This window comes from Melanerpes formicivorus, unplaced genomic scaffold, assembly GCF_026170545.1.
Source record: "Melanerpes formicivorus ecotype bairdi unplaced genomic scaffold, bMelFor1.0.p_v2 SCAF_268, whole genome shotgun sequence".
In the NCBI taxonomy this organism is placed as follows: Eukaryota; Metazoa; Chordata; class Aves; order Piciformes; family Picidae; genus Melanerpes; species Melanerpes formicivorus.
In genome coordinates, this window is record NW_027142620.1 from 157,963 (window position 1) to 185,945 (window position 27,983).

General features: G+C 43.1%; 1 protein-coding gene across 1 annotated transcript; it reads left to right on the forward strand.

The window, feature by feature from the left end:
• Nucleotides 1–108: 108 nt before the first annotated feature.
• Nucleotides 109–27,983, forward strand: LOC137458649 (spermatogenesis-associated protein 16-like). Its single transcript, XM_068170004.1, has 9 exons — nucleotides 109–120; nucleotides 4,032–4,070; nucleotides 7,122–7,206; nucleotides 9,403–9,550; nucleotides 12,768–12,914; nucleotides 13,401–13,513; nucleotides 23,104–23,268; nucleotides 25,069–25,149; nucleotides 27,598–27,983. The coding sequence occupies exons 3-9, from the start codon at nucleotides 7,129–7,131 to the stop codon at nucleotides 27,718–27,720; spliced, it is 855 nt and encodes a 284-aa protein (XP_068026105.1). The 5' UTR covers nucleotides 109–120; nucleotides 4,032–4,070; nucleotides 7,122–7,128; the 3' UTR covers nucleotides 27,721–27,983.

A 27,983-nucleotide genomic window follows, 5' to 3' on the forward strand; every position in this document is an offset into this window, starting at 1 on the left:
CAACTTCTCCATCTCTCTTCTCTTTTAAAGGAGCATTAGCAAGAACCCGACTCACTTCCGGAGCCACATGCGCCAAGCGGCTGCATTTTGGCGCTTGGGGAGATACTCCGAAGCTGCAAGGTATGGTGGTGCTTGTGGATTTCCAATGGTTTCTCTACATCCCTTTCATTCCAGCTCTCAGTAGTAAAGACAGCATCTTATATCCAGGCTTGTCCAAAATCAGTGGGAGCTCTGCGTTGGCTTTGTGTATACGATCTCACATGCAGCAGAGCTCCAATCCTCCCAGTTGGTGTAACAGGAATCATTCCAATTATGTCCCTAGCTGCAGTTTAGGCTAATGCCTGTAGGAACATTTACTTGTTCTTGGGCATAGGACAGAGCCCTGATCAGATTCCAGGGGTGCTCTGGGGTTAAAAGCTACATGCACACAAGCATCTGCCACTCCCTGATTTCCCCATAACCCTGGGCAGAAGCTCAGGCGTGCTCCAAGGCTGGAGGGAGAGGGAGGAATAACAGTTTAAAACAACCAAAGCAAGCCCCACCAAGCCCCACAATCTCAGGGTACACTGTGGTATGCTGCAACATATAGCCTGTGTGCAGCTGATGAGATTGCTGGTGTGAATGGGAACTGCTGGCAGAAGAAAGTCTGCAATCTCTGCTTGTATGCCTGCATTAATGCTGCCACAATCTTTAAGGTTCATCATGCAGCAGAAGTTTGTAACTACTTAAAATGCTTAAATGAAAGAAATGCAGGAGGAAATGCAACGGTGACTTATCACCACCACTACTACACTAACATTAGACACTCACAAAGGACTCTTAGCTGAAGACCACAAGGTACATCGCAAAACAGTTCACAAATCATTAGCTAACCAATGGCAGAACAGTCAGTGTGAATTAGGCAAGAGACTGAGAGGGTCACTTTGCTCATCATTTAAGATGGATGCTAGTGGTAGAGCTCTGGAGCTATTAAAATAGCAGCAAAACAGTTTGCACAGGGAGAGGAAGACGACTGTATCCAAGCAGAGTTGCAGAGAGGATTTGGGAAGATGAACTTCAATTTTCTGTGCTGGACTTCAGCCAAAAACTTCAGGACAAGCTCTTCTTCTGCAGGACATACATTGAGATTATGTCAAAGGAATCCCCACTAGTTTACAGACATCAGGTCAGGGAGAAGAAATCGGTTCCTCGAGGCACAGAAACAGCTTTTCTGTATTGCTTTAGAAATATGATTTCAGATAAACCTGAAATATTCCACTTGACCATAACCCCACCCACTTTCCAAAATCAAACTGGTCTGAATTAAGAAAATGAAACATTTTATTGAAGAACAGTGAAGTGGTGTGGTATTTCCCAGATCTCCTTTTACATCTCACTGATAACAGTCTCTCATTTATCCTGCTGGTGTGTTGATTGACATAGAAATTGTCACCTGCTGAATAATCATCAACAGTTGAGGTGCACTGATCAGACAGACAGTTTAGAGCTGTGCTAGGAGAATGTGTGACAGGGAGGGAATTCTGCCTAGGATTTCAAACCCCAAAACCCACCAGTTTCCCCAACAGCTGAAGTGATCTGAGTGGCATGGAGTCACTGTCCCTGGAGGTGGTCAAGGAGGGGACTGGATGTGAGACTTGGTGCCATGGTCTAGTAGTCATGAAGTCGTGGGTGACAGGTTGGAGTTGATGACCTGTGAGGTCTTTTCCAACCTTGTTGATTCTATGAATTGGTTTGGGTGCTGGGGTGGGCAGGATGGGTAAGGAAGACTTTCTTCTTGAAGCCAGGCTGAAGATTGTTGTTTTAAATAATCTCAATAATAGAGGGTTTGTTTTTTTACAATACATTGATATTTCCTAAGCAGTAATACATATAAATGCCTATACTTGAGAAGACAGTATGGAGCAAGGTGATGTTCATAAATATGAATCCCCCCAAAAAAAACCAAAACACCAGTGGTTGGTGTTACTGCAGATCAGCAATCAGTGCATTTACTCCAGCAGCAGGCAAGAGGGAACTGCCTCAGCCTTTTTTTCCCCACACTGAGTAGCTTTCAGGAAACCAGATGATTTTAAATGAGATTATGTATTTTGTAGAGCAGAGGAACATTCTGACAGACTGAATCCAGAGTGGTTCCAAAAGCAGTGACTCTAACAGTGTTCAGAGTTGAGCCTAGTTTAACATAGTGTTATAGCAACTGTGCAGAGCTGCTTCTGCAGAGTGTGTTAAACTGAGCTTAGCGCTACTTCTGTCAGCTCACTGGAGTCACTGCTCTTAGTCAAAGCCCACTGATGGTGCAGAATGTACTCTGCTCAGTGCAGACAGACCATGGCACACAGATGTTCAGCTGCAGTTTATGGAAATACAAACTTGTCATTTGTTTACATTTTGTTAAAATGACTTCAAGCCATCATTTATTTCTGCTTGCTTTTTGCCCAAGAACAAGGTCACTCAACTCTCTTTTTCTGCTTTCAAGTATCCTGTGCCTTTCCACTCCCTAGTCCATTCAATACATCCAGAACCCTGTACTGGATACATGAACAGGAGGGGCATGAGCAGCATGGATAATCACATTTCACTCAGCCTACTTATCAAGCTGAGATTCCCCTCAGATTTTGTCTCTGAGGGCACACCAGGCTGAAGTCTTGATTCAGAGAAAGTCACAGGTTAGAGTAGGGGCAGTTGTCATTTAGGTTCCCCTCTGTGTAATTTTCACTAGTACAGCCCAGTTTCAGGAGAAGAAGCATATGAAGCAGTCTGACTACAAGGACATCTGAATTAATTGAAGGAGCCTGACATGCCCATATCTACATGACTTCTGAATTTTGTCAGCTGCATAGTGATTCCTTTGGGATAGCACTGTGATAGGATGCCACTATGCAGAGTGCAGCCTAAGGCCATGTGGCATTGTAAAGCAATCCCAGAAACACCACTGTGGGGGTCACAGCATCTGCAAATGGGGAATTCCAAAGTGCTGCAACCACTGTCACTACAATGTCAGCTAGTAAATATTTTTCTCTCCAGCTGGTATCTCTGATGTCAGAAGATTGCTCTTGACAAATGAATATTTAAACCTCAGGAGGGAGAAAACCTATTTCAGTTGAGAGACCATCTTGCCCCTTCAACAAATAGACATAAATGCATTATATGTAAATTCAGTCAGGAAGTTATCAGGATGTATTAGAAGGTATTTAGGCTTAGGATCAGCCTCCAATAGCAGGTACTGGAAATACCCTCCAAGGGACACATGGTCACAGATGATTAAAAGATCATTTAATAATCAGAATGGAAAACTGAGGAAGGGGCCTTCAGCTCCCATCTGTCCCAAAACCAAGAAAATGCCTTTGGAGAAGGCCAAGAAAAACCTCAATCTTCCTGGCAGTATAAGGACTGCTACCTTAGGGAAAGAGGAAAGAAGAGATAGGGATGTGCAAGGGTAACCACAAGCTGCAGAAGCAGCTCAGAGGACCATACTAACTCTAGGACAGAGCAGAAAACCCACCAGCTCTTTACTTTCAAGGACACAAGTGCTATGAAGGGAACATGCACCCAAGAGTGAGCCTCAAGGTTCCTAAAAGAAGAGTTAGCAGAGCCAATGTGTCCTTGAAGTCACCAAGCCCATGGGCTGTGACCCCACAGCTGCCTGTTACACGTCTGCAGGAGAAGGTCTAACCAGATGAGCAATAAGGCATGAAAGCAATTTTTCTTCGTTCCTCATGTAGTGCAGGCTCTTGTGGACACTGAACAGCCCTGAGTCAGTAAGAAGGTGACAATTTTATGTAACTTACAAAAAAATAAGGCTACCCATTTGTTTGAAAACTAGAGTTTGAAGTACAGAGGGGATTTGGCTTCTTTTACTCATTAAGCTGTATAGCTCTCATCTTCCTGCTAATCAAAATGCTGTGCTGATTTAACAGTGTCACTGTGTTCTGTGAAAAGCTTAAGAGAGCTCTTTTATCACCACTTAGAACACTAGTGACTTGAAATTAGTTGTATACATGTAAGGGAAAACAGACTGTCTGTCCCTCTGCCAGAACAAACAACTCCTACTCATCTGACTGCACAGAGGAAGGGTAAGCAATCCTCACAGAGAAAGAAGTTTAAGAATCTTAATAGCTGTGGTACAGCTGACTCAGCTTTTTTACATTCTTATTTATATATATATAAAATACTCTAAATATTCCCATCAGCTCAAAGGCAAACTAAATCTGCCAGTAAACCTTAGCCCTGCACTTGGCACGGATCAGGCCACGTCTTGAACATTAGGTTCAGTTTGGGGCCCTTCACTGCAGGAAGGACATTGAGGTGCTGGATCATGTTCAGGGATGGTGAAGGGTTCAGAGAACAAGGCTTATGAGGAGCAGCTGAGGGAACTGGGGCTGTTCAGGCTGGAGGAGGCTGAGGGGAGACCACCTACTCTCTAGAACTACATGAAAGGAGATTGCAGTGAGGTAGGGGTTGGTCTCTTCTCCCAAGTTAAGTAGCAACAGAAAGAGAAGAAATGGCCTCGGGTTGTGCCAGCAGAGGTTTAGACCAGACAGAAGAAAAAACTTCTTGACTGAAAGTGTGGCCAGGCATTGGAACAGGCTGTCCAGGGAGGTGGCTGAATCCCCATGCCTGGCAATATTCCACAGCGCACGTAGCCATGGCTTTTCAGGACACGGTTTATCAGGCATGTGAGTGTTGGGCTGATGGTTGGGCTCAATGATCTTAGAGGTTCTTCCCAATCTCAGTGAGTCTGTGATTCTGAGAGGTCAGCTCTGTGTTCCCTTCAAGTCACACTTGAAAATGTAGGGAGAGCTAGGCTATTGATTTGTGTTAGCACGTGTGTCCAGTTTTGTTCTACAAAGCACACAGCTGTACCAAGGTAAGAGTTATGCAGAACTGGGGTGGGAAATACAAGCTCAGGGAGCCTGCCTCTTGCACCCATCGTCATGTCTGCCACCTGCCTTGGCACCTGCGAGATCTTCTCATTGGATCTAGGAAACGAGCTCTGACAAGTGCTGGGATCAACCAAAGTCCCAAAGAGGGTCCACGTGGCCTGTTACTTAATTTGACATCCACATATGATGTTAGTCCATAGCTACAATGACCGGCCCTTAGTGCTGTGCCACACACATTAGTCTTTAGAGTCAAGACTGCCCCAGTGTCAAACAGGAGCTCACTCAGACAGGGCCATGGCAGAGGCAAAAGAAAACCTTCAGGAATGTTTTCTTCCACAGCCCCTACCAGAATTAAATCCAAACATCGACACTAGGAGGTTATCTCCCAGACTTGGGAGCATGAGGTCCAAAGAGCACAACAGGCACCAGCTAGAGCCCAGATGAAGCACAGAGCACATACCTCTGGAAGCTGCATGGCACCACTGTTGTGAGCAGTTCATTCCAGCATCCCATCTCTTGCCAGTCAGCTCAGCTGGGAAGCTAACACAGGCACTGGGGCCTCCCACACCTCCTGGGTTTTCTTATCACAGGCTTGTGTGGCTGCAGCGAATGATTTCGTTGTACCCAGGCTGTTAGTGTCAGCAGCTGTCAGGCAGCAAAAGCTGCCTTGGACTCATTTCTTACAAGTCCTAAGCATGCCTGGAGATAGGCTGAGAGAGACGGTGGTGTGCTCCTGGCCTCCACGTATGGAAATCTGTCTTACTGTTCTGCACCACCAAGTGGCCAGATGAAGCAGGTACAGCAAGACATCTTTGGATCCAGGCTGACTACGTTACCCCAGATGGGTTTGGCTCTATTGTGGAAGTTTGTACTGGCCCTGACTAGCAACTAGGAAAAATAGTCTTTGAATATTAAGCCTCATGTTTTGAAAGAAGGAAGTCGAATGTTCTCTGGCATCTGCTAAAGGTGTGTCCGAAGGTTATCAGAAGTACTTAATCTCTCCTGTCTGATAGAGCTCTTTGATGGGCTGCACACCTGAAACTTGGGCATGTTTTAAGTACTTTGAATTAATAACTCAGAACTGGTGGATAGCTCTGTAAATATGAGGCCAGTAGTTTTGAATATCAGTGAAGTGGTTGTGTCAGAGTAGGAACAGACTGCACATATCTAAGGGAAGATTTAGTTCCTGTTCGTAACAATATGTTACCCCCTGATACTGGGCCTGCTTTGGAATGTTTATTGTTAAATCCATGTATTTTTGGTTATATCTCATTAAGAGAATAATACAGCCTTGGAAAGTACATTCTGAAAGGGTATCACAACAGGATTGGGATTACTGTTTGTGAGACACTTTTAACTAGGGGGAAATTTCAAATTCAATTTACAGTAATGTCAAAGCACAATTAATATATAGGCAATGATCAGGGGAACATGCAGAAGTACACAGTGATAGCACTACATCAACAAATAAACTTTTGGTGCTAGTAATTAGGAACACAAGATTATTATATGTTTAATTGACTAAAGCGACAATTTGGAATTACATCTAGTCACATTTAATTGGATTTGGAACCTCTAGAGGAAAGGAAACGGAGAGCAGTGTGGAGAGGCAGCCATAAAAGCAAACTGATGTTCTAAAGTCTGTTAAAACTCTGCATTAATGTCCATTGCACAACGGTTCTTTAATATCCCTCAGTCTAGAAAGAGTAATGCAATGATTGTCACAGACAGTGGGAGTGCTAAAGCATACTCCATTATGCAGCAAGACAGCTGATTGCTTTCAGTTTGGGGACTTTTTTTTTATGAGATATAGTTTAATCAAAGGTGAACTGTGTCTGAGTTTGCCACAGACAAGTGATGTTCTCAGACTGCACGCTACAGGGTGTTTACATGTTGCTGCTGTGATAGCAGAAATGTATATAAGACACTTCACTCACAAATACTGTAAAGCATAAAAACAAAAGAAAAACTAAAGTATTCTGTTCCAGTCATTAAATATTTGCTGAGACTGAAAGGTGATAAAGCTGTTGAAAGAAAATATAGGGCTGTGTGTTCACAGATAGTTTTGCTAACTAAAAAATGTTTACTAATGCTTGCCTTAAAGTTGGACAAAGACTGAGAGTTATGTGTAATCTTTTGACACAAACCTCCTGTTACACTCTTTTACTGTTACCTGCTTTGCATTTTGCTGTATCCATTCTTCTCTCCCCACACACTCATTCATTCTGCTTTTGTCACCAGGAGCGCCATGATTGCCGACTACATGTACTGGCTGATGGGAGGCACCAGGAAGCGCACAAGCAAGTACATCAGATACTATTGGCAGGTAAAAAATTGCTAGCTCAATGAGGAAGGAGGTGCCTATCTCATTATTAAGACCAAAATGAAGGATTACTGCTTAAAAGAGTGCCGACAAAGGTAGCTCTTGGGCATGTCAATCAACAGGACACCAGACAGCACTACCGTATTTATCATGAAGGAGATTGTCTTGGACTAATTTTAAGGGCAAAATTCAAGGTTGTTAACCCTTGGCTCATACTTCAATTTTATGGACTGCTATAAAATTTAATTCTGGATACTGTAGAGTCCCCTAAGCTATTTTTTTGTGAAGTCTTCCTACCTCAGTGACACTTCCCTTTTGCAATTTTCATGGTACTAATCCTCTGACACCTTTCCAAGCTCTTCAGCTGGAAGGGGAGGACAAAAATGACTGTAACAAATGGTCTCAGAGGAGCCTAAAGTGTTCTGTGAAGGATGGCTAGGCAAGACCACATTGTACAAAGACTACTTATGAGGGGACTGGACCATTGACTTCAATGAGACAGGTCTCTTGAGTGATACTTAGGTGAGATGGCTGTTCAGCCACATCAGCACAAACGTAAGTTTAAGGGTACCCCCTTCTGCTGAGGAGAGCTCTTAGAAACTTGGAGGTGAATAGATGCTCGATCCTTTGCTGGGAGATGCTTATTGCTGCAGGAACTTAGTGCTGCCAGTGGTGTCCCAGCCTTAACCCCCCAGTTTCAATGAGAGCAAAGTCCATTTCAGAGAGAGTGCAACATTTGGGCCACAGGCCCAATGGAAGACCCTTCTGCCTTCCAGCATGGACCTTGCTACCAGGTGCTCCTTGTCCAGATGAGGAATTAATGATACTAGGAACAGTCTATGTCCCTTGTGATAAAATTTCTCAGGGTGCATGCATGGCAGTCTATCCCAGTATCTGCTCAAAACAATTACAGTGTTTCGATGCTATTTCTGCACACCCCATACCAATAATCAGGATGGAAATCAACTGCTGTAAGACCCTGTCAGAGGACCTGTTGTCTAAAGCCATGAAAGAGAAGGACACAGATACATAACAAATTGGCACACTCAACCCTCCATTCCAGGTTGGTGGGAGCAGATGTCAGCTAAACAAGCAACCCACAGAGGCACAGTGTGTCTTGGATAATTTTGCATAAGTGGAGGCTAGGCTGGAGAACCAAAGTGAGGACTTGTCAATAAAACACCAAGCTAGTCCCATAATGATACCTTCTGTGAATCACTTCAGTGTATAAGGCCATCTGGAAGGTTGATACACCCTGGTAAAAACTAGTATCTTTTCCTCCCATGCTTTTCTGACCATCTCTGGTAACTTTGTGTTGGCATTGCCACTATTAACCACATCTACACATTTGCCAACATACAGCAATGAAGCCTTAGAGTTCCCCCAAAAGGACAGCCCTTGTCAAGGAGACAAGGCTTTGTTAGCAACAGCTGTAGCTAAAGCAGTGCTGAGCGTAGTCTTACCCAGAGCCCAACACAGGAGAAAATGAGCTCCACCTCACTTACTCTGACTGATAAGAGTACCTAGCAAGACTGTTTCCAGGCTGGTAGCTCATCCTGGCAGTTCCAGCACCGGTTCATTGGGGTCCACTGAGTGTGAACTCCACCTCTCCACATAAAAGCAGCGCAATGCATCATTTGAGTCATGTTTAAGGGATGGCAAGGTTCATAAGCTTTGTGTTGCCCTCTGCACAGGAGTGAATTTTACTCTTAATGCAAACAGGGTTTAAATGCAATATTTTAAGACTAATATTCTGTATAGGCATAGTGTCTGATTCATGCCAACCCAAGGGGTAATAGGAATGCTTAGCATTGTTTAGCAAGCTCCCAAGGACTGAATAAAACCCTCCTATGAAAGATGTGACCTTCAGAGAACGTGGAATCACTTTTTTCTTTTAATCTAAAAGATAATGTATCTAATACTTTGCTCCTCATTGAAGACATAGGCTTGCTGCACTGAAGACTGTTTACAAATGTGCTTTCTCCATTAAATGAATTTTCTGACTATAGAGAGGCAGTGTTTTCTGGGAGTAATTTAAATTCCCCTCTAATTAATATTCAAGACCAAAATATGTTATCTCTACATGACTGTGCAATTATAAAAGGGAAACTATCATCTGTGAAAGTAAGTATTCTTTTCTTAAAAACACCCTGGCCAGTAAGTGACCTGAAATGTATGATCCCTTTGCCTTTTCCTTAGGCTATGATTGAAGAAGCCATCACTGCAGAGACCTCTTATACAGTCATGTACACACCACTGGAGACAGAAGGAAAGGAGCAAGACATAAACAAGATCCAGCGCGCCTTTGCTAAAAGGAACCCTGAGTACTTGCAGCACCAGTATACAGGTAACAGGTTCACCTGTTCAGAAGCACTGGGGAGGTTTAGGCTGGATGTTAGGAAGAAGTTCCTCACAGAAAGGGTGATTGGCCATTGGAATGGGCTGCCCAGGGCAGTGGTGGAGTCACCATCTCTGGAGGTGTTTAGGAAGAGACTGGATGGGGTGCTTGTTGCCATGGTTTAGTTGATTAGATAGTGTTGGATGATAGGTTGGACTCGATGATCTCAAAGGTCTTTTCCAACCTGGTTAATTCTCTTCTATTCTGTATGCCCTGTGTGTCTGTGGCTGACTTACAAAGAGTTGGAGAGAGTCTGGAGCTTGAAATCCAGGCATTTCTAACCTTCTGGAGGACGGGTAGTTCCCTTCTGGGATTTGCTCTCTAAGCGTACATGGTTTAGGTAATCAATTCAGTCCTTAGGAGAAGTACAGACTTCACACTATAAAGATGATTTTTTTTATCCAGGGAGCCTCATGTTCCCATTGTTGGATTTCATTGTTGCAACTAATCTTTTGTTCAAAGGTAGATTGGCATCGTATTGTGGTGACAGTGAGATCCAAGTTGATGCCAATCTCTGTAGACTTCCGTCAGTTACCAATGGTCATCCCTGCATCACAGCCTTACTTCACAAAAATATCCTCTTTTCTACAAACATAAGGGACTGACCACCAGCTTTGAGAGCATCTCAGCTGCAAGGATGCAAATAGATAGCCAGGTTCCCTTTAGCCCATTAAAGACAAGTAGGATCCTAGGATCCAGAGCAAACAAGGGTGTTGCAGAGCCTGTTGTCATCCGGTAGCATGAACTCAAACAGCATCTCCTGGAGCAGACACTGAAATTCTGGTGCCTACAGCCATGTTTCAAGAGAAATGGAAATGATATTTTGGCAAAAGAGAGGCAGGGGGATAAAAGGCATTGCTTACTACCATTAACTTGGAACGTAGTTGACCCTGGTACCACCTGGCTTTGAGTTGGTGATTGAGAAACATAAAGGGAAAAATGCATTTCTCAGGTCAAATTCTGGCAAGCCTCTGTCTTCATCACATAAACTAGATGTGCATCTCACCCTGCCAGCAGGGTGGTCTAAAGGGTTGAGGTGCCACCCACTTCTTGCCAAGAGTTACATACTCAGGTCAGAGATGGTGGCTTAGTTGTTGCCCCTCTACTGAGCTCATTCTACAGATCCATAAGACTTCCAAAAGTATACACATTGCATCCTTGGGAAGGAGAAGAAAAACTGTTTGAAAACCACAAATAGGCATTGGGGAAGCAAGCATTATAAACAAATACTTAACACAAGTGAACTTGTTTGGTTCATTTTGCTGTAGGAAACTGTCATGATTTTCAAGTTGCAGATCACCCATGTATTTAGTTTCTGGCAGCAGCTTTGGGGTTGTTTGAAGAGGGAAAATGGGGACTTGTTTGACACAGAGGTTGTAAAATCCCACTCTCCCATTTACTTGCTTAGGTGACTGTGGAGAATTTCCTGGGACAAAAGTATTGGCATTAAAAGGAGCATAAAATAAAGCTCCCCAAACCTGATTTTTAGAAAGATAAATCCATATTTCACATACAACTCTGAATTTACAAGGGTGAGACTTTGAGGAGCACATAAGCAGCAAAAGGGGCATGGTGTGCACTGAAACCCAGTTTGTCTCCATAAATTACTGAGTGACTCTGAAAGCATCGCCAGTCACTTTCTTACTCCTCCCAATAAGGGAAAGGAAGAAGGGGGAGAAGGAGTGAGAGATAAACCAACCCAGTCCTATATTCCATTACTCAATTACAAAACAGACTAAATAGAGCAGGTTGAGGGATCACTGAATTTTCTAGGAATGAAATGGGATAGAAAGCCAAGAAAAAACACTCTGTCTATCAGGGGGTTGAGAGTACAGTGCTGTGGAGAGCCTTATGCAGTTGGGACTGCTTCCAGATGACCTCCTTTCTGTCCTGGAAACTCTCAGAGCAGATGTGGCTCTTTGTCTTAGACTTGATGCTGAGATAACTGTTGTCAGTGTTAGGTGAAGTCAACCAAAGCAGTAGGGGTTACTGATCTATTCAGATATGACCTTAAAATCACACTGCCCCTGAACAAGCAATCCCACGTAAGGAGTTTAGCACGTGGTTGGTGGGGTACCGCTGAACTTTCAACCTGCAGGTCTGCATCTCACGGAGGTGAAATGAAAAATGTAAGATAAGCCCCATTTTAGCAGTGGCTGTGAGACACCAGGCATCTCACAACCATGTGGTTTGAAATAACCTTCCTGTTCTGTAACAATCATCTGCCCAATTCTAGCCCAAGCTCTGCTAGAGTGTAAGGACTGAATCCATTTCAGAGCTTCCCTTATTGCCGAGGAAAAGGAGCAGATACACATTTAAATCCAAGTGTACAATGCAGTTTGTTGCAGAATTGAGAATCCATCAGAGGCAGAATATGCTGCAAGGGAAATATCAGGTCCACTCTCTTTGATTTATATAGGGGTAAGTCCAGAGAGCTCTGAGCAGGGTTCTCCATTTGTCACTGGGATCACACAGCCTGGCATCTTAAAAGCAGAGCACACTGAAAACAGAGCACTCCTTTGTGAGAAGTGGCACTGACATTCAATCTAGGTTTATTTTTTGTGTGTGGGAGGGAGGAAAGGACTGGTCTGGATCCCTAAGCAAAGGTGAAGTAGACAATTGTTCTGAGCATCTGTCCTCACTGAGGTCAGGGCGGTCCGACTCAGCTGATCCACAGGGTTTTTGGCAACAGCAGTCACAGACTCTGGACAGCACAGGCTGTCAGATGCCAGCTGAGTGGGTCAGAAAAGACACCCAGGAAGCCTAGGGGGCTGTGGTGGTGATGGTAAAAGCACAAATCTGTAGGAAGTCAAACTTCACAAATTCAGGGGACAATGAACCAGCAGCTAAAAGACCAGAATGTTGTATTACTGAAGTGGTTTTAATGCTTTGGATGATCAGCATTGAAAAATTCATAAAGAGAAGAAACTCATTTTTTGTTATGGATCTGTGAAATTTAAGGCATTGATCTAAAAGGTTGCAAAGTCTGGAATTTCAAACCCCAGTTCTAGCTGGATGGGTTGGTTTAGGCATCTTTGTTGTGGCAAGCTTTCTGGATTACATCTCACTCCTCCTTAGAGTTCCTTTTTCCCTTCAAATTAAGTAACTTCTCTTACAACTGAAAAGAAATAGAACAGTGGAAATTATTGTCATTTCCCTCTTCCAGATCCTGAGGCATTTCACATCTTGCCACAGTCAGCTAAGTGGCCATCTGAACCTCCTGGGCTGCACTTGCTGACTCTGGGTTTCAAGAGCAAAGGCATTGGGAGACGTGTGGAAAAGTGGACACGCAGAAGACTGCCACTGCTCTCAGGTACTCCAACTTGCTTAAGAGCTGGCATAGCTCAGAGGTGTCCTCCATGATCCTTGCTAAATGAGGGGGCTAGGGGGGTCCTCGTGTCCCATGTCTCTGTGCCAGCAGCCTTGACTGTCCAGACAGCTCTCCCCACCATCCTCTCTCCCCCTCCAGTTTACCCATCACCTTGCTAGATCCATCATGGCAAACATATCTGAATGAACACAGTTTATGGGCTTGTGATTCTTGCCATCCTGAAGAAACTTTCTGAAAAGCTCTTTCAAGTGTAGGAAATAATAGCTGGCACTAATGCCTGACATTATGAGCTGCCCAGGGAGGTGGTGGAGTCACCATCCCTGGAAGTGGTTTTAAAAAAGACTGGATGAGACACTTGATGCCATGGCTTAGCTGAGTAGATGGTGTTAGGTAACAGATTGGACTTGATGATCTCAAAGGTCTTTTCCAACCTAGTTAATGATGTGATTCTGTGATTTCATTTCCTAGACCAGAAAGCACTTTTCAATACTCTCAAGGGCCAAGAGGCAGAGAGATACTGGAAAATCGTTGGGAAAAAGATCATGTCAGCAATGGATTTCATAAGAAGCACCAAGTTAATTGTGAGTATAAACCTGAGTGTCTGGGGTGCAGTGTGTGTGGTGGCAGAAGCCAGTGCGTGTGTGAGCGATGTGTGCTTTTGGGTGGGTAATTCATTCTGCACGTGTTCCTTCTCTGTCCAGAAGTGCTCAGTGAATTCATTAGGTAGAGTTCTAATGGATTTTAGATACTTTTTAAAGCAGTTCTAATTATTTAACCGTGTACCCAGTGTGTTTGAGATCACTTTGCAAGCAATGTTCTCAAGTCTTTATGGCCTCTGATATTAAATCCCTACTTCACGTAACCACCAAAGCTACTCACTAGATACAATACCTGAAGTACACTACACACACCACCAGAATCTCCTTCAAGAGTTAATAATTGCTGTTTGAAGCATTTCTAGTTATTTAGATTCTGATCCCTGTGTAGTGAAGTATGTGAAATAACCTTCCAATCTGTTACAGCCATACTGCAGGTCTATTAGTTAATTCTGCTCCATACTTTCTGCAATAATGTACACAGCTTTTTAGCACCGTGGCTTTTGATTAGCACAAAAGGTCAAAACTCAAATTTGCATGTAGACTAGACTGTTTTAATGCAATTCTTGAATGATTCTCTTGAAAATAAGTGGAAGAAGCCTCTCCTCCCCAGATTGTGAATGCTAATGCTAACATTCTTTCCCTAGCAATAACAGCTCTTTGGTTTTCTGTGTGTTGAAGGCATCAGCCATTTCCTCCTCAGAGGTGTCTTAGCAAATCACAGGATTTATATTCTTAGGTTTTGATAGCAGATAGGAGGTTGACAAAAACTGCTACTTAGCAACCCCTAGCAAGGGAGAAACATTAGCTAGATATTTGGGGAAGCTCTGTCTCCTTTACTCTCAGAGAGCAGCTGCTGAAACAACAGGAAGTGCTTGAACTCACATCCTTAGTGGGAGGTAAAGGTGCTTAGAGTGTCACTACAATGGACTCTCCTCAAGCATCTGCATCAAAGTGAGGCAGGTGAAGCTGGCTGAGGGCAGACAACCCCGAGGGAACAGCAGCTCCTTCTTTCCAGCTCTTTCCTTAAAACATGTGCTGTTGGCTTTGGATGACCAAAAGCCCATTCTTGATGTTCAGGCTAATAGCAGTGGCATCTTTGGGAAGGTGAAGTGTCTGGTATTGCTGTGTGCACTTTGAACATTTAAGAAGCTAGAAGTATGACCTGACCATGGGTTGGGTACAGAATAAAACCCTGGTCTTTCTAAAAGCTCTGGCAAAACTCATTTCTGGAAAAAACAAAACAAAACCAACAAACAAATTTGGACCTTACTCTCTTTGGATGTAACAGAGAGGATCAAGAAGAGAAAAAGCTTTGAGATCAGGTATCTATTGGATTCCCCGTAACTACCCTGTTGTGTAAATGGATATAGAGGGATAGGACCACAGGATTCAATCTGATACATAGTGTATCTGTCATCCCCAAATAGAGAAGAGCAAACAAACTCACCATAGAAGAGATGAGAGCAGAGTAGTGTGCTAGGACCACTCAAGCCAGTCCCCACTACTTGTATGAATTTGCACTGCTCCTACACAGTCATATTTGCTACCAGCTCTAGACCTCACCTCATACATTTAACTATTCTTGCTGAAACAGAAGAGAGCTCTCAAAGACACAGGGTGAAATCCCAGCACCCTGAAGACAGCAGCAAACTCGACTCATGCTTCAGGCAAGGTTTACCCCGGTGCCACCTCCGGCAGCAGCAAGAATGGGTAAACAGGTCTTAACCACAGTCCTGTAGATGTAAAAGCAGTCACCAGAGGGTCAGTATGGGAGCTTTAATGAAGAGGAGGAAAGCCTCAAGACAGAAGAAATGATCACTGGGTTAGATCAAACAGCTGCTAATTCCACATCCATTATGTGGGGAAACATTTTCCCTTTCCTGACAGTTTTCATAGCATCGAATGATCTGGGCAAGACAGAACCTCTGACCCAAAGAGCAAATGACAAAGCCAATTCTACCTGATAATACAGATAGGCACAGAGCCAGAACTGCACTGCTACTGGTGACTAAAAGCTCTTTATGGACCTAGCAGAGATTTGGCCACTTGTGCCTCCTTGAAAGTATTCCAACATTTTCCTCAGGCTAGAAATATTCCACCATATTGCCCTCAGACACACACTGAATGAAAAACTTCTGCTGAGACAAACCTCAGACACAAACTCTAGCTTTACAGCTTGAAGATGATAATAGACTATGTTTGGGATTTAACAGAACAAACATTCCTTTCTGCCCTTTTCTTCATTTGCAGATGCAAACACACAATCAAAAGTGCTTCTCCTAAGCAGATTTTTATTCCTTTACAAACCAACACCAAAAAATCTCAGTGCTAAAGCAGAGTTTGTTAAGCCATAGCAACTCTTGGTAGTAGTCAATTCTGCCACCTCAGGTTTGCAGCTACACAGCCTAGTGTTCATAATGTGATTTATACCACTGTGGGTAAGATGTGAAGATAAAGATTAAAAAGGCAGATGAAAAAAGCATTTTCTGTTGCCCCCCACCCCTTGGTAAGATGTGAAGTGAAAGATTAAAAAAGCAGCTTAAAAAAGCATTTTCTATTGCCCCCCACCCCCTTCTTTGTGAAGAACAGCCAGTCCCATTTGAATCAAGGGGACACTTGTGTATTGGGACACAGGAAGCATTTGAGGGAGAATGTCACAGTCTGGTCCCTGCAGAGTATCATCTGCTGCGGGTGGGGAAATGCCATAGACCTCATCTACCCAGAAACACTAACCAGAAATGCAGATATACATGACACAAAGATTATTTGCCTTATATATATACATAAATATTATACATCTATATAATCTCAGGCAAACCTTCAGCTACTCATATTCCAGTGAAGCTTACCCACACTAATAAGTGATTATTCTATCAAGACATTTCACTGGGGTCATTTCTACTGCTTTGTACACACCAAGCTTGCTGTTCTCCTGCTGCAGTCCCATATCAAGGGCACATGATGCTACATAACAGGAGAAACAGTGGCCAGAAGGCTGTATTAGACTGCTCAGATTGTAAAGGTGAACAAGCCCCACCATATGATTCACAGCATGATGTGCACATTTACAGACCTCAGTGGTTTGCTGTCTGTAAGTAGAGGGAAAGTGTTTACTGCACACAGATTTCAGCATACAGGCTTTCTGAAGGACACCAAGGGCATTAAAGAAACATTATGGTGGGTTTTTTTCTGCTTGTTATTGCAATACATCACAGTGCTGCTTGCAAGGCAGAACTTCATTCAGATTGAGAGCTAAAACATAGTCGTAAAGCCTCGACAACAGAAAAGCAGAACTACTGGGGGGCATTCCAGACATGCAAAGTGGTGCTCTTAAAGCTGAGAGTTAAACTTACCACACATATTGGGTATGGCAGACTCTGCTTTGCATTCAGGCTGACCAGCCACTTTGCTTTACTTTTTCTTTAGTACTGTTCCAGGTTACACCCATCCCTGGAGGGGGCTGAAAAAAATCCCAGCCCCCAGGCAGACAGAAGAACCTGAGCCAGGTGGCCAGAGAGAGAGCTTTAGTTTTCCCCCTCCCAGGAGGAGGGGTCCCCTGAGTCAAAGGTCTATTCCACTCCTCCTTCGTGTCCAGCAAGCCTATTTAAAGGGGGCCATTGCCTTACTTCCCCCTGCTTTTCCTGCACGTTGCCTGCTAGACAGGCTATCTTTGCTGCCTTCCTGCAGCCACCCCGTGGTGAGGGCGATCCCCATGTTGCTTCCAGACCACTTCTAAGGACTGCATCCAAACAATCCATTTGCATCCAGGGAATCCAGTGCCAGCTGAGCCTGGGTTGATTTATTTTTGTATCTACCCTTTTCCTTACACCCTTGTAACTTTCCCTCTCACTCAGATGCTAAATATATTTTGTTTAAACTTCCCTTTTTACTTCCAAGCCAATTCCAGACCATTTCTTTTGTGATTTTTACTTCACCTTTCTCCTGCTTTTACCCTACCAGGAGAAAGGGGGAAGGGGAGGAAATCTAAATCTTTACTCTGGGTAAAGTTTAAACTATAAGAAGTACTCATCAATTAAACTTCATTTATAAATAGAAGTGGCATAAGGGATAACTGCTTTCTTGAGTACAGAGCAAAGCAAAAAATGGGGGTATCACCCCAAAATTCTTGAGGAAAGGACACGATTCACTCCTCTCACATGCTCTCCAGCTCCTTTTTGCAGTGAAAGCCCATCCTATCTTTGCTCTGATTGTTAGTGCTAGGTATTTAGCAGTAGCAGGTGAGCTTCATCCACAACAGGCTGACCTGCTTTTTGTAGCTGCTTTTTCATCCCAAGGTCAGAGGAGCGACAAGGTCACAGGGCTGAACCTTGGACATCAGGACCTTATTTCTCTCCTAGAAGGAAGGTCTTCAAAGATGCCTGAGGATAAGCATTCCCTTTATTTTTTAGTTTAAAGATAATTCATGTAGCAAATAGTTTTCTGGTGAAAGCTCTTTCTTAGGAGGACCTCCACTTCAGGTGAGACTCCCCAGTATGTATCTAGGCCTCAAGAGAACACCCAATTACTCACTTTTTAACAAAAATTCTCTTTGCAATACCAGACCACAGGAGTGAAGCCTGTCCAGAAAGTGACAGTATCACAATGTAATCATTTATTGTCTTAAGAGGCAATCAGAAGAGCCAGAGTAGACAAGTAGACAGAGATCAGGTCAAGAAAGCTAAAGCCCAGCTTGATTTAAATCTGGGTATGAACATCAATGGCAACAAGAAAAGCATGTCGATGATAAAAGAAAGACTAGGGAAGATGTGAGCCCACTCCAGAAGGAAAGAGGGGACCTGTTCCCCGGGGGTAAGGAGAATGCTGAGGTACTCAACAACTCTTGCTGTAGTTTGCACCAAAAAAGGCTCTAACCACAGTTACAAAAGGTAAAAGCAGGAAGTGAGGAAATTAAAAACCACCCACTGTAAGTGAAGATCAGGTTTGAGACCACCCTAAGAATCTGAAGGTGTGTAAGACCTGACAAGATCTCTATGCAGTTCCTGAGGGAACTGGCAGATGAAGTTGCTAAGCCACTTTCCATCATACTTGAAAAGTCAGTGAAGTACCCAGGGACTGAAAAAGGAAAAAACATAACCCCCATTTTCAAAAAGGTTAAAAGAAAAGACCAGGCAGGGAGCCACAGGCCAGTCAGCCTCACCTCTGTGCCTGGCCAGGTCATGGAGCAAATCCTTCTGGATACTCTGCTAGTCATATGAAAAATGAGGAGGTGATTTGTGTTAACCAATGTGGCTCCACCATGGGCAAATGATGACTGACAAATTTGGTGGTCTTCTAGGGTGGAGTAGCAGTGTTGACAGATAAGGGAAGAGCAATTGACATCATCTGCCTGGACTGGTGCAAAGCTGCGCAGAGTGGCGAGGCACTGGAACAGGTTGTCTGGAGCAGTTGTGGAGGCTCCAACCTGGGTCAAAGCCAGGTTGAAGGGGCCTTGAGCAACCTAGTCTAGTAGGAGCTATCTGTGCTCATGGCATAGGGTTGGAACTAGGTGATCTTTAGGGTCTCTTCCAGCCCAAACCATTCTATGATTCTATGGTTAATATGTTACTACATATCTAACCAGGATGCAGCTATGCCTCCATATCCTGAATTTGTTGATTCCTTTGCTACCAACTCATTGACAATGAAGTCTCCATTTAAATTTGCTCTTTACTTAACCTTCACTCTGCCTACACGAGTTTGTTTCATCTTCATATGATTGCTTGGCCCCTTTATTATGGTTTGGTTTGTTTACTGCAGCTTAGTAGCCTCTTGAATTCTGTTGTAGTTCATGTAATTCTCACCATGTGGTTCAGCTCCCTGCAGAATTTTTTCTCCTGCCAGCAGCAGTTCTTTACTTTCTCTTTCTGCATTTTCCATTGTCACTGAAACGCCACCTCCGACAATGTTCAGCCTCCTCTAATCCCTTCCAAAAAAGTCTGCTGTGGGTTATTGATTTATTGACTTTCACCCTACTATAAACTTAACTAGCATTGCTCTGTCCACAGAGTGCACGTTGGCACAGATGCCCAATTTGTTTCCCATAGCTACATAGCATGCCCTCATATTTTTCTGGACAGTCAAGCAGAGAAACAATTGTTTTCTTTTGGCCTTTACTTTCTTCATGGTTGGAGAAGCCCCCAACAGACACAGGGTGATGAGAGAGGATTTTTCCCTGCTTTCTTAGCTGATAACTCAATATACTCATTTCTTAGTGCTTGCACTGAAAGGTTTGGGGCTGATTTCAAGAATAGCGAAGAAAAACCTTTTGCTGCATCTAAAATGTTGTGAGCCTATTTCATGTTGATCAGAGCTCTCTTTCTCTTTCAGTAACTGATTGCTTCTTCTTTTAATGCACACAGCTCTACCTGGGGACACAGCTCTCTGGCTTTCAAACACTGATGATCAGGTGGAGATGGGGCTCCATTTTGTTCCTTGCTTTAGTGCCATGCTAACTAGACTGTGTCACACATACAATTTCACGTATCAGAGATCACAGAAATCCTTTTTTCTTGCTGATGTCTCCTACTAATACTAAGTCAGTTCCTCAGAAAAGGACTCTTCAAGTGATAAAACTAGTTTGTAAGAAGGTTGTCCCAGTCTCCCTTCTTAGAGGTGGCTCAACAGTAATTCATGAGAAGGGAGGCTTGGCAGGCCTCTCCTGGCTCCTCAAGTCAAGTTACATGTTATTATCCACCTTTGTATCACCCAATATCCTAGTCATAAATGGAGTAAAGTCCATCTAAGAACTAGTTGGGCTTTCTGCCTGCTCTCAGTTTGGTGAAACACACTGTAGACCTTCAGCCTGAATTGTCAGAAGCTTAATTGCCAGCCTACTCTTATTCCTACCTATTTATACACCATGGCCCTTCTGTTATCATTGTCTTTTATCTCTTTTTCCCTTTTCAGTTGCTTGCTCTCTTTGGTCTTGAGCCCTGCATTATGTTTATTGAGGAGAATAATATGCTCTTGGCATTTTCATTAATAGGCTAATCAAACAACACTTCTCTCCAAAGAGGTATCTCCTACCGTGCTGGCTTCTCTGCTCCATGATGCTTGGGTTGAAATTAACCTCTCCAAACACAGCTGACTGGAGCTATCAGCAATACTCCAGAGAACTGCTGACCAGAGGTCTTTTTCCTGTGCAGTGCCTGATTCTCTCCTTTAGCTGATGGAAACACCAGTTCAGCTATTTCTTTTTTGGTTATATTCATGTCCGGAACTCCCAGATTCTAGCTTCATTTCTGCCATCAGTCTCTAGTGCATGGTCTTTCATTTCATACCATTTTACCATTCTAGTAGATATTATATTCATTAACTGTACCATGAGTATTTGTAGTTTCTCTAGAGTTTAGTTTTCTTCTATTATATATATATAAAAGAGGAACAGCATTGTTATTGAATCCTTAGACTTGATACAAGAGCTATGTTGATAGTCATTTTGGTAACACTTGATCCTTGCCTAGTACAAATTTCTGCACAATCAAGTGCCAGTGGCATCCTGGCCTGCATCAGAAATAGTGTGGCCAGCAGGAGCAGGGAAGTCAATCTGCACCTGTACTCAGCATGGGTTAGGCCACACCTTGAGTCCTGTGTCCAGTTCTGGCCTCCTCATTTTAAGAAGGACACTGAGACACTTGAAGGTGTCCAGAGAAGGGCAACGAGGCTGGGAAGAGGCCTTGAACACAAGCCCTGTGAGGAGAGGCTGAGGGAGCTGGGGTTGTTTAGCCTGGAGAAGAGGAGGCTCAGGGGAGACCTTCTTGTTCTCTACAACTACCTGAAAGGAGGTTGTAGCCAGCAGGGGGTTGATCTCTTCTCCCAGGCAGTCAGCACCAGAATTAAGAGGACACAGTCTCAAGCTGTGCCAGGGGAAGTTTAAGCTCGAGGTGAGGAGAAAGTTCTTGACAGAAAGAGTAATTGGCCATGGGAATGTGCCTGCATAAAATGGAATGGAATGGAATGGAATGGAATGGAATGGAATGGAATGGAATGGAATGGAATGGAATAGAATAGAATAGAATAGAATAGAATAGAATAGAATAGAATAGAATAGAATAGAATAGAATAGAATAGAATAGAATGGAATGGAATGGAATGGAATGGAATGGAATGGAATGGAATGGAATGAAATGGAATAGAATTAACCAGGTTGGAAGAGACCTTTGAGATCATCAAGTCCAACCTACCATCCAACACCATCTAATCAACTAAACCATGGCACCAAGCACCACATCAAGTCTCTTCCTAAACACCTCCAGTGATGCTGACTCCACCACCTAAAGCAAATAAAAGGTAAGGATTTAACAAAAGAGATGGAGCAGAGCAGCCTTTTTCAAAGCCTGACATTTTGCTCAGCTGTTCTGTTCAAGTAACAACTGGAAAAAAATCCCATGGCTTCCCTCCCACCCTTTCCCCCTTTTAGATCAACCTTAGTTAACAATTAATTCAATATAATAGTAAAGAGTTCAATAGGAAAACCAAATTAGCAGCTTCCCAAAAGTAATTGCTGATTTGGCTGTGGTCCTATTCCTTTTATGGCTGTTCTTCAGTAGATCACTGATTAAAGATAAATAAGTATCAGTGAAAATAATAGTTATCTGCCTGAACACAGTTTACATCTGCAGAGAGGCAAATCTAGCAGGTTCCTGATCTGTTAACTTCCTAGACATAACCACAATTTCTATGTCTAGATCACTACAGCAATAGTATGTAAATGGATTCAAATGCTCTCATGCTTATCTATGCTCATAGTGAAGGCATGGCTTTGCATATATATTTTAGTATGATGTATCAAATAATCAATTGGCTGAAGACAAGAGAAACTGGGACAGTAGTCAAGAGGAATCATGTAAGGTCCAGCAAAGCAAGGTAGCCAAATGCTGTCAGTGTGAGTGTTGGCACCACAGTGGTAGGTAGATGAAGAGGAGAAATATTCTAGAAGAAAGGAGAGGCAGGGGGAATGGGAGGTACACTCTGGCAGTTAGAAGATGCACAGAGAAGCAAGTTGCTTCTACAATCATGTCTGCAGGCACTTGGCTGAGTCTCTCTGTTCACATGCTTCAAATTTGCCATGTGCCTAGCTGCCTGGAGGATCAGAGACCACCTCTGCAGATTTTAGTCCCCTGAGGTTATGCATTGGAACACTATGGATTTGCCTAGTCTGCAAACAAACCATGAGCTGACACACTGCACTGTCTCCTCAGCCTCTTGGCTGAAACTTTCAAAGCAATCCATAAAAGTCAGGTAATATTGAACAGAGGGGATTATGGAAAAGCCATTTCCAACTGAAACAATTGCATTCCTGTTTGTTCTCTCCTGTCTCCCCTTCACATCTATTATGACTATGTATTTATTTTTCTGGTGCTGCTAGAGAGATTGTGGCGAGAAAGTATTTTTGTTTTCCCCCTCTAAAAATTGTCAGCAGATTTATCTTAAAGGTGCTGAATGCCATATTGTGTGTAGTATTACCAGCACAAATAGATGTGTGATGATAAGCCTCAAGGCATTAGGGACTCCAGGGATGATTGTGTTTTCCATGACTCTCTTCTAACTGACTTGCGTTTGTGACCAAACAGGACAAGCGCTGCCCATGCTCACGAGCAGTAGAGAAGCTGCAGCAGGCCAGCCTCTTTGGCCGCATGCAGCACCTCGAGGAACAGGCCCAGCTGCTTGAGCAAGTGATGGCTGAGGTAGCCACCATCCCCTACCTGCAGGACCTCAGTCAGGAGGATACCCAACTGGTAAGTATTGATTTCTTCACCCTGGTTTTGGCTTTCGGAGGCAGGGAGCCAGGGAAGGGATGGGGCAGAACACTGGGCTGCAGTTTGCTCTGGAAGTCATTTTTCCAATGTGCAGACCTGAAGTAGTTTTAAAGTCCTCCTGCAGTGCCTTGTCAGAGGAGGTGCTAATCACCTGCAAGGATGATTTGTATAGAACCAGCATGACTCATCTGTAGGCACATTTTTAAAACCTCTTCTTTTCCCCCAAACGTCCCCAAGTCAGTCTGTAAGAATGGTTGCAATTATTCAGATCATGCTACTTTAGGATAGCTAACATCAGAAGCCACCTGCAGCAAACAGGCCAAATCTAGACAAAGCTGAGGAGAGGAGGGGGAGGAGAGGAAAGCTTTTCTTTCCTGGCTCTGTCTACAACATACTCCCTGTCTCTGAATAAACCCATCTACCTGCTATGCCTTTGTTTTCCCTTTGTAAAATGGCAAATCACTCTTTCTATGAAGAACTTCTTCCTAACATCCAGCCAATAAGATTCAGTTTACTGGCTGCACAAGCACAGAAAGCAGGCTGGCACCAACCACAGCAGATTGATTTAGAGATTCCAAAGAAGACTCCTGCATCCTTTATCTAGTGCTGGGACACATAGAATTTGAGCTTCAAAAACCTAAATGCAAAGGTAAACTCAAGGAAATACAGATCTGCTCCGTGAAGCTCAAGGCAGTGGTTTTGGATCTTGCACAGATGAGTGCATTTGTCACTTCAGGGACTCATCTTAGACTGCTGCCCATCTAGGGACAGCAAGAAGAGACAATTTCTCTATGAATGCTTTTGCTTATACTGTCCAATTACTTGTAATGAGTAACAAATTCGGGAAGAGATTCCAAAACTATCATCTGGGTTCACTGTAACCAGCTAAATGTTTTGGAATAGACCTTACAGAGCACAGCTACAGGGATTAAAGACAAGTTTCTCCTAGTTAGTTCTTAAAGCACTGAGACTGATGGCTGCTTGCAGGAGGATGTGCTGGACCTGACCCTTGGCTTTCTGATAGTGAATTAAGAGCAACTGAAACATTTTCAAGTGTCTGGGAATGCTGCAGGGTGAGGCAATGCTATGACTGACCTGGAAGGGTACTGGAGTGAGGAAATGGTACAGATGACCTGAATTTTAGCCTTCCTTCTAACACTGAGGACTGATTAGCAAGGATTTTCCTACAGCTGCTTTTTGCAGTATACACTAGAAAGAGGCAGCCTTGTTTTTATGCTCTGTTATGCTGCATTATGGGGAAAAGAGATGGTTTGCCAAAGAAAAGGGATAGTAAAAGCAGGCAAAATGAGCTAGATACTTCCAGCTACAGCCAAAGCATCTCAGCTTTAGTGTTGTCCTCTTGTGAGGTTTTACATGCTGCTTTAAATTATGATACATTAGCCTTGGGAGAAAATACTAAAAAGCATTCCTGTACAACACAGAATATCCCAGACAGCTAAAGAATGAAATATGGACCCTTTGTTCTTTACAAGCCAAGCCTTCCTTTCCAAAGTACAAACATTTACTGCATTAAAAACATATAGGCTTCAATACAGAATTGCCAGAGGATTTCTTCCCCCCATTGTTAAGTATTTTCTATCCACAATAACACAGAGTCATGGCTGAAGCAAAGATGAGGTGGCAGTGCTCATTGTGTAAAAGATGAGTAATAAAATCATCAGCGTACAAATGATTTTTTAATGAGGTTTTAATCTGTGTATTTAGAGAAGTTATTTGGGTGTGAATTCCACAGTGATCATTTTTATCTTGGTACCGCAGCTGGAGTTGCTAATGGCAGAGGCCACGGACACCCTCAGAGGAAACACTGATACCCAACGTGTGTGGAAGGAAATTCAGAAGGTAAAAACTTGCAGCAAAGGGTAGAAGAGTATATTGTTCCTTGGGGAGTAAATGTCCCCCTGAGTCATACCTGTTCAAAAGGTAGAAAAGAAAGCAGGTGCCATTTGAAAGCTGACTGTGTGCCTCCAACTCTGTTAGAGCTCAGGCACTAGCCACAGATAGATACTTACTATTTGCTTTCGCATCTAGGGTTGATCTTTGTTCGTATTAATAGTCTCCTGTGGTTATCTAATACAACAAATATCCCCAACCTCAAAGGCTGAATTTGTGGTTGATAATCATATTTCTCTTCCATCTTTATCATAGGGACTATTGTGCTAATTGCAGGGAGAGGGGGAGTTGTTAGGGAATAAAATTCAATCCAATAAGTGAAGTCTCTTAGTAGAGCTCAGCTGAGGCTTTGGTGCTGAGAGAGGTAAAAGACATGCAAATGCCTTTCTGGAGTCTCTGCACAGCAGCTGGGCAATTGACTTCTTAAAGGATTTGTGAAGCACAGGGCATCTTGTTTTGGTTCTCTCTGCTGATCAATCTGGCTTGACCTAATGAAGAGTGGGGCAGGCTGGGATGCAATAGCAGTGTTAGGTTTGGACAAAGTCTTCCAAACCAGAATGAATCACAGCTCTGGGCATTGACACCACCAACATTCAGCTACTGGAGAGGAAAGGGGTAGCAACGCATCCCCAGAAAGGGATAATGGTACTAATGGTCCAAGGCATTGGCCTTACCCTGTGTCTTATGGCTCCATCAGATCCAGAATGACACACACTCACTCTGAGTTGTGGCTGCAGTGGGAGGCTGGAGAATAGAAAGGGCTTGAGTTCTTGCACTGGTGGGACTTGAAATTGTCCCTCTTTGGGATTTCAGTTTGACAGAGAGATACTGAAAACCCAAATCCCAGCTGCACTAAGTCAGTGTAACTAGGATGGGTATGTCTGAAAGAAGTCACAGAGGTTGAGGGTCAAGGTGCTTTCAGAGTCCCTGTTTCCAAGTTATTTGAATGAAATTTCCAGAAGGCATCTCCTCTGAGAGAAAGTCTGAGCAGGTGTATTGCCTCAGCTAGCTGTGAGATCAGTGGCTCTTAATAAAGTTTGCCAAGTACAGGATGTACAGAAAGTAACCAAAACCTAAGTGCACAAAATTATAGACAAAAGAGCATTTCAGCTCTTTCAAATGCTCATGAGGGAAGGGCAGGATAAATATTCACACCTCTTTGACATTGCCCAAGATAGTCTCTAAATCTCTCACACCTGCCTACAGATCGTATGAGAATCTTTTGCAACACAAACACTACATATGATATGAATGATAGATATTTATACAATTACCTAAATATTTCCTGCCAGATAGAGCAAACATTGATAACCAGATGAATGCAAAAAGCTCCCCCCAGTTTCAACAGTGGCTAATATTTCATTGTAAATTCAGTAGAACAAAGTGTTTTCTTTTGGTGCATTTGCATGGATTCATTTCTCTAGATACTTTCAATGTAGTCTTGATAGATATCAAGACTAATAGCATTTAAAAATGGACAGAATCTCTTCATAATTAAATAGTTGGGACTAAAAGTTACTGAAATGCATTGAAATCTACACTCTTCTGTTGCACAATTTGGGGCTTCAAAATTTGTTGGCATTCTGAACATAGTTTTGCCTTTCAGACAACCATTTGAGCTGAGGCATCCTGTTCCCAACAGCACTCCCATTTGTTTCACAATAGAATTGTAGTCTTATTATTATTGTATTAGAACAAAGAAATGAAAACCATCATCCAATATTTCTGTTGTACTTTACTTTTTTCCCCCAACATTTAATTTCAGCACAGTCAGCATGTTCTTAGGAACAAAGGCTTTTTAAATAGAGAAGACAGGAAAACACTCAGGGAGTTTTGGGGTTTCTCTGTTGGATTTCTTGTTGGTTTGGATTGTGGGTTTTGGTGGTTTTTAATCAGCTGTAATTAAGAATGTCACACTGGGTTCAAGAGCTCTAACACAGTACTAAAGAAGATTAAATCTGATGATTCAAAACTGATGTGGTGTGGATTACCACATGTCCCTTGTGCTAGAACCACTGGTTCCTAATTTGTTCTCTTTCTGGGGTTGTGATGCAGATACGTGCTTCATGAATGCCTGGAGCCATTGTGAAAAAGGAAAGCAAAGAATGGGAAAGGAACAGGAATTTGCTGGATCAGGGGTGGAAGTCTCATGTGTAACATCTAAGGTGTAATGAAGTCAGAAAAGTGCAGGTGCAAAAGGAAAATAGTATTAGTGGCCCTGATTCAGGCAAACTGAGAGTGAAGGAAACAAGAGCAACCAGATGGAAATGCAATTGTCCATCCAGGACAGCTTATTTTTAGTCACAGTTAGTTTGGAAAGAAATTAATTGCCAAAATGGTTGAAGCTTCACTAGAGAGAAGGGACGAGCTTCTGACACCACTTCTTTCTAACTACAGATTGGAGTCATTGAAGGCTACTTACATGAAGTGGAAGACAATTACATCAAAAACAAAGCCAGGACAGAAAGAAGAAAGAAGAGTCAACGTGTACAGCAAACTCAAGAGACCTGGAAATATTAAGAAAAACCCCTTCCCACTTTAGGTTCCCCCACCCCGATAGGATATATTTAGGAAGTTAGTATAGAGTTATTAAGAGGATTTCCACCATAGGTATTAGGTAGATAGGTTAAGAAAAAAACCCCTTCCCACTTTAGGTTCCCCCCCCCCGCCTCCTCCCCTTAGGATATATTTAGGAAGTTACTTTGCTTGTCATTAGTTTGAACTGGTTGGAATAAATGTTTTGGTAAGGTTTATTTGTCTTGTTTCTTTAACTAGGAACACCC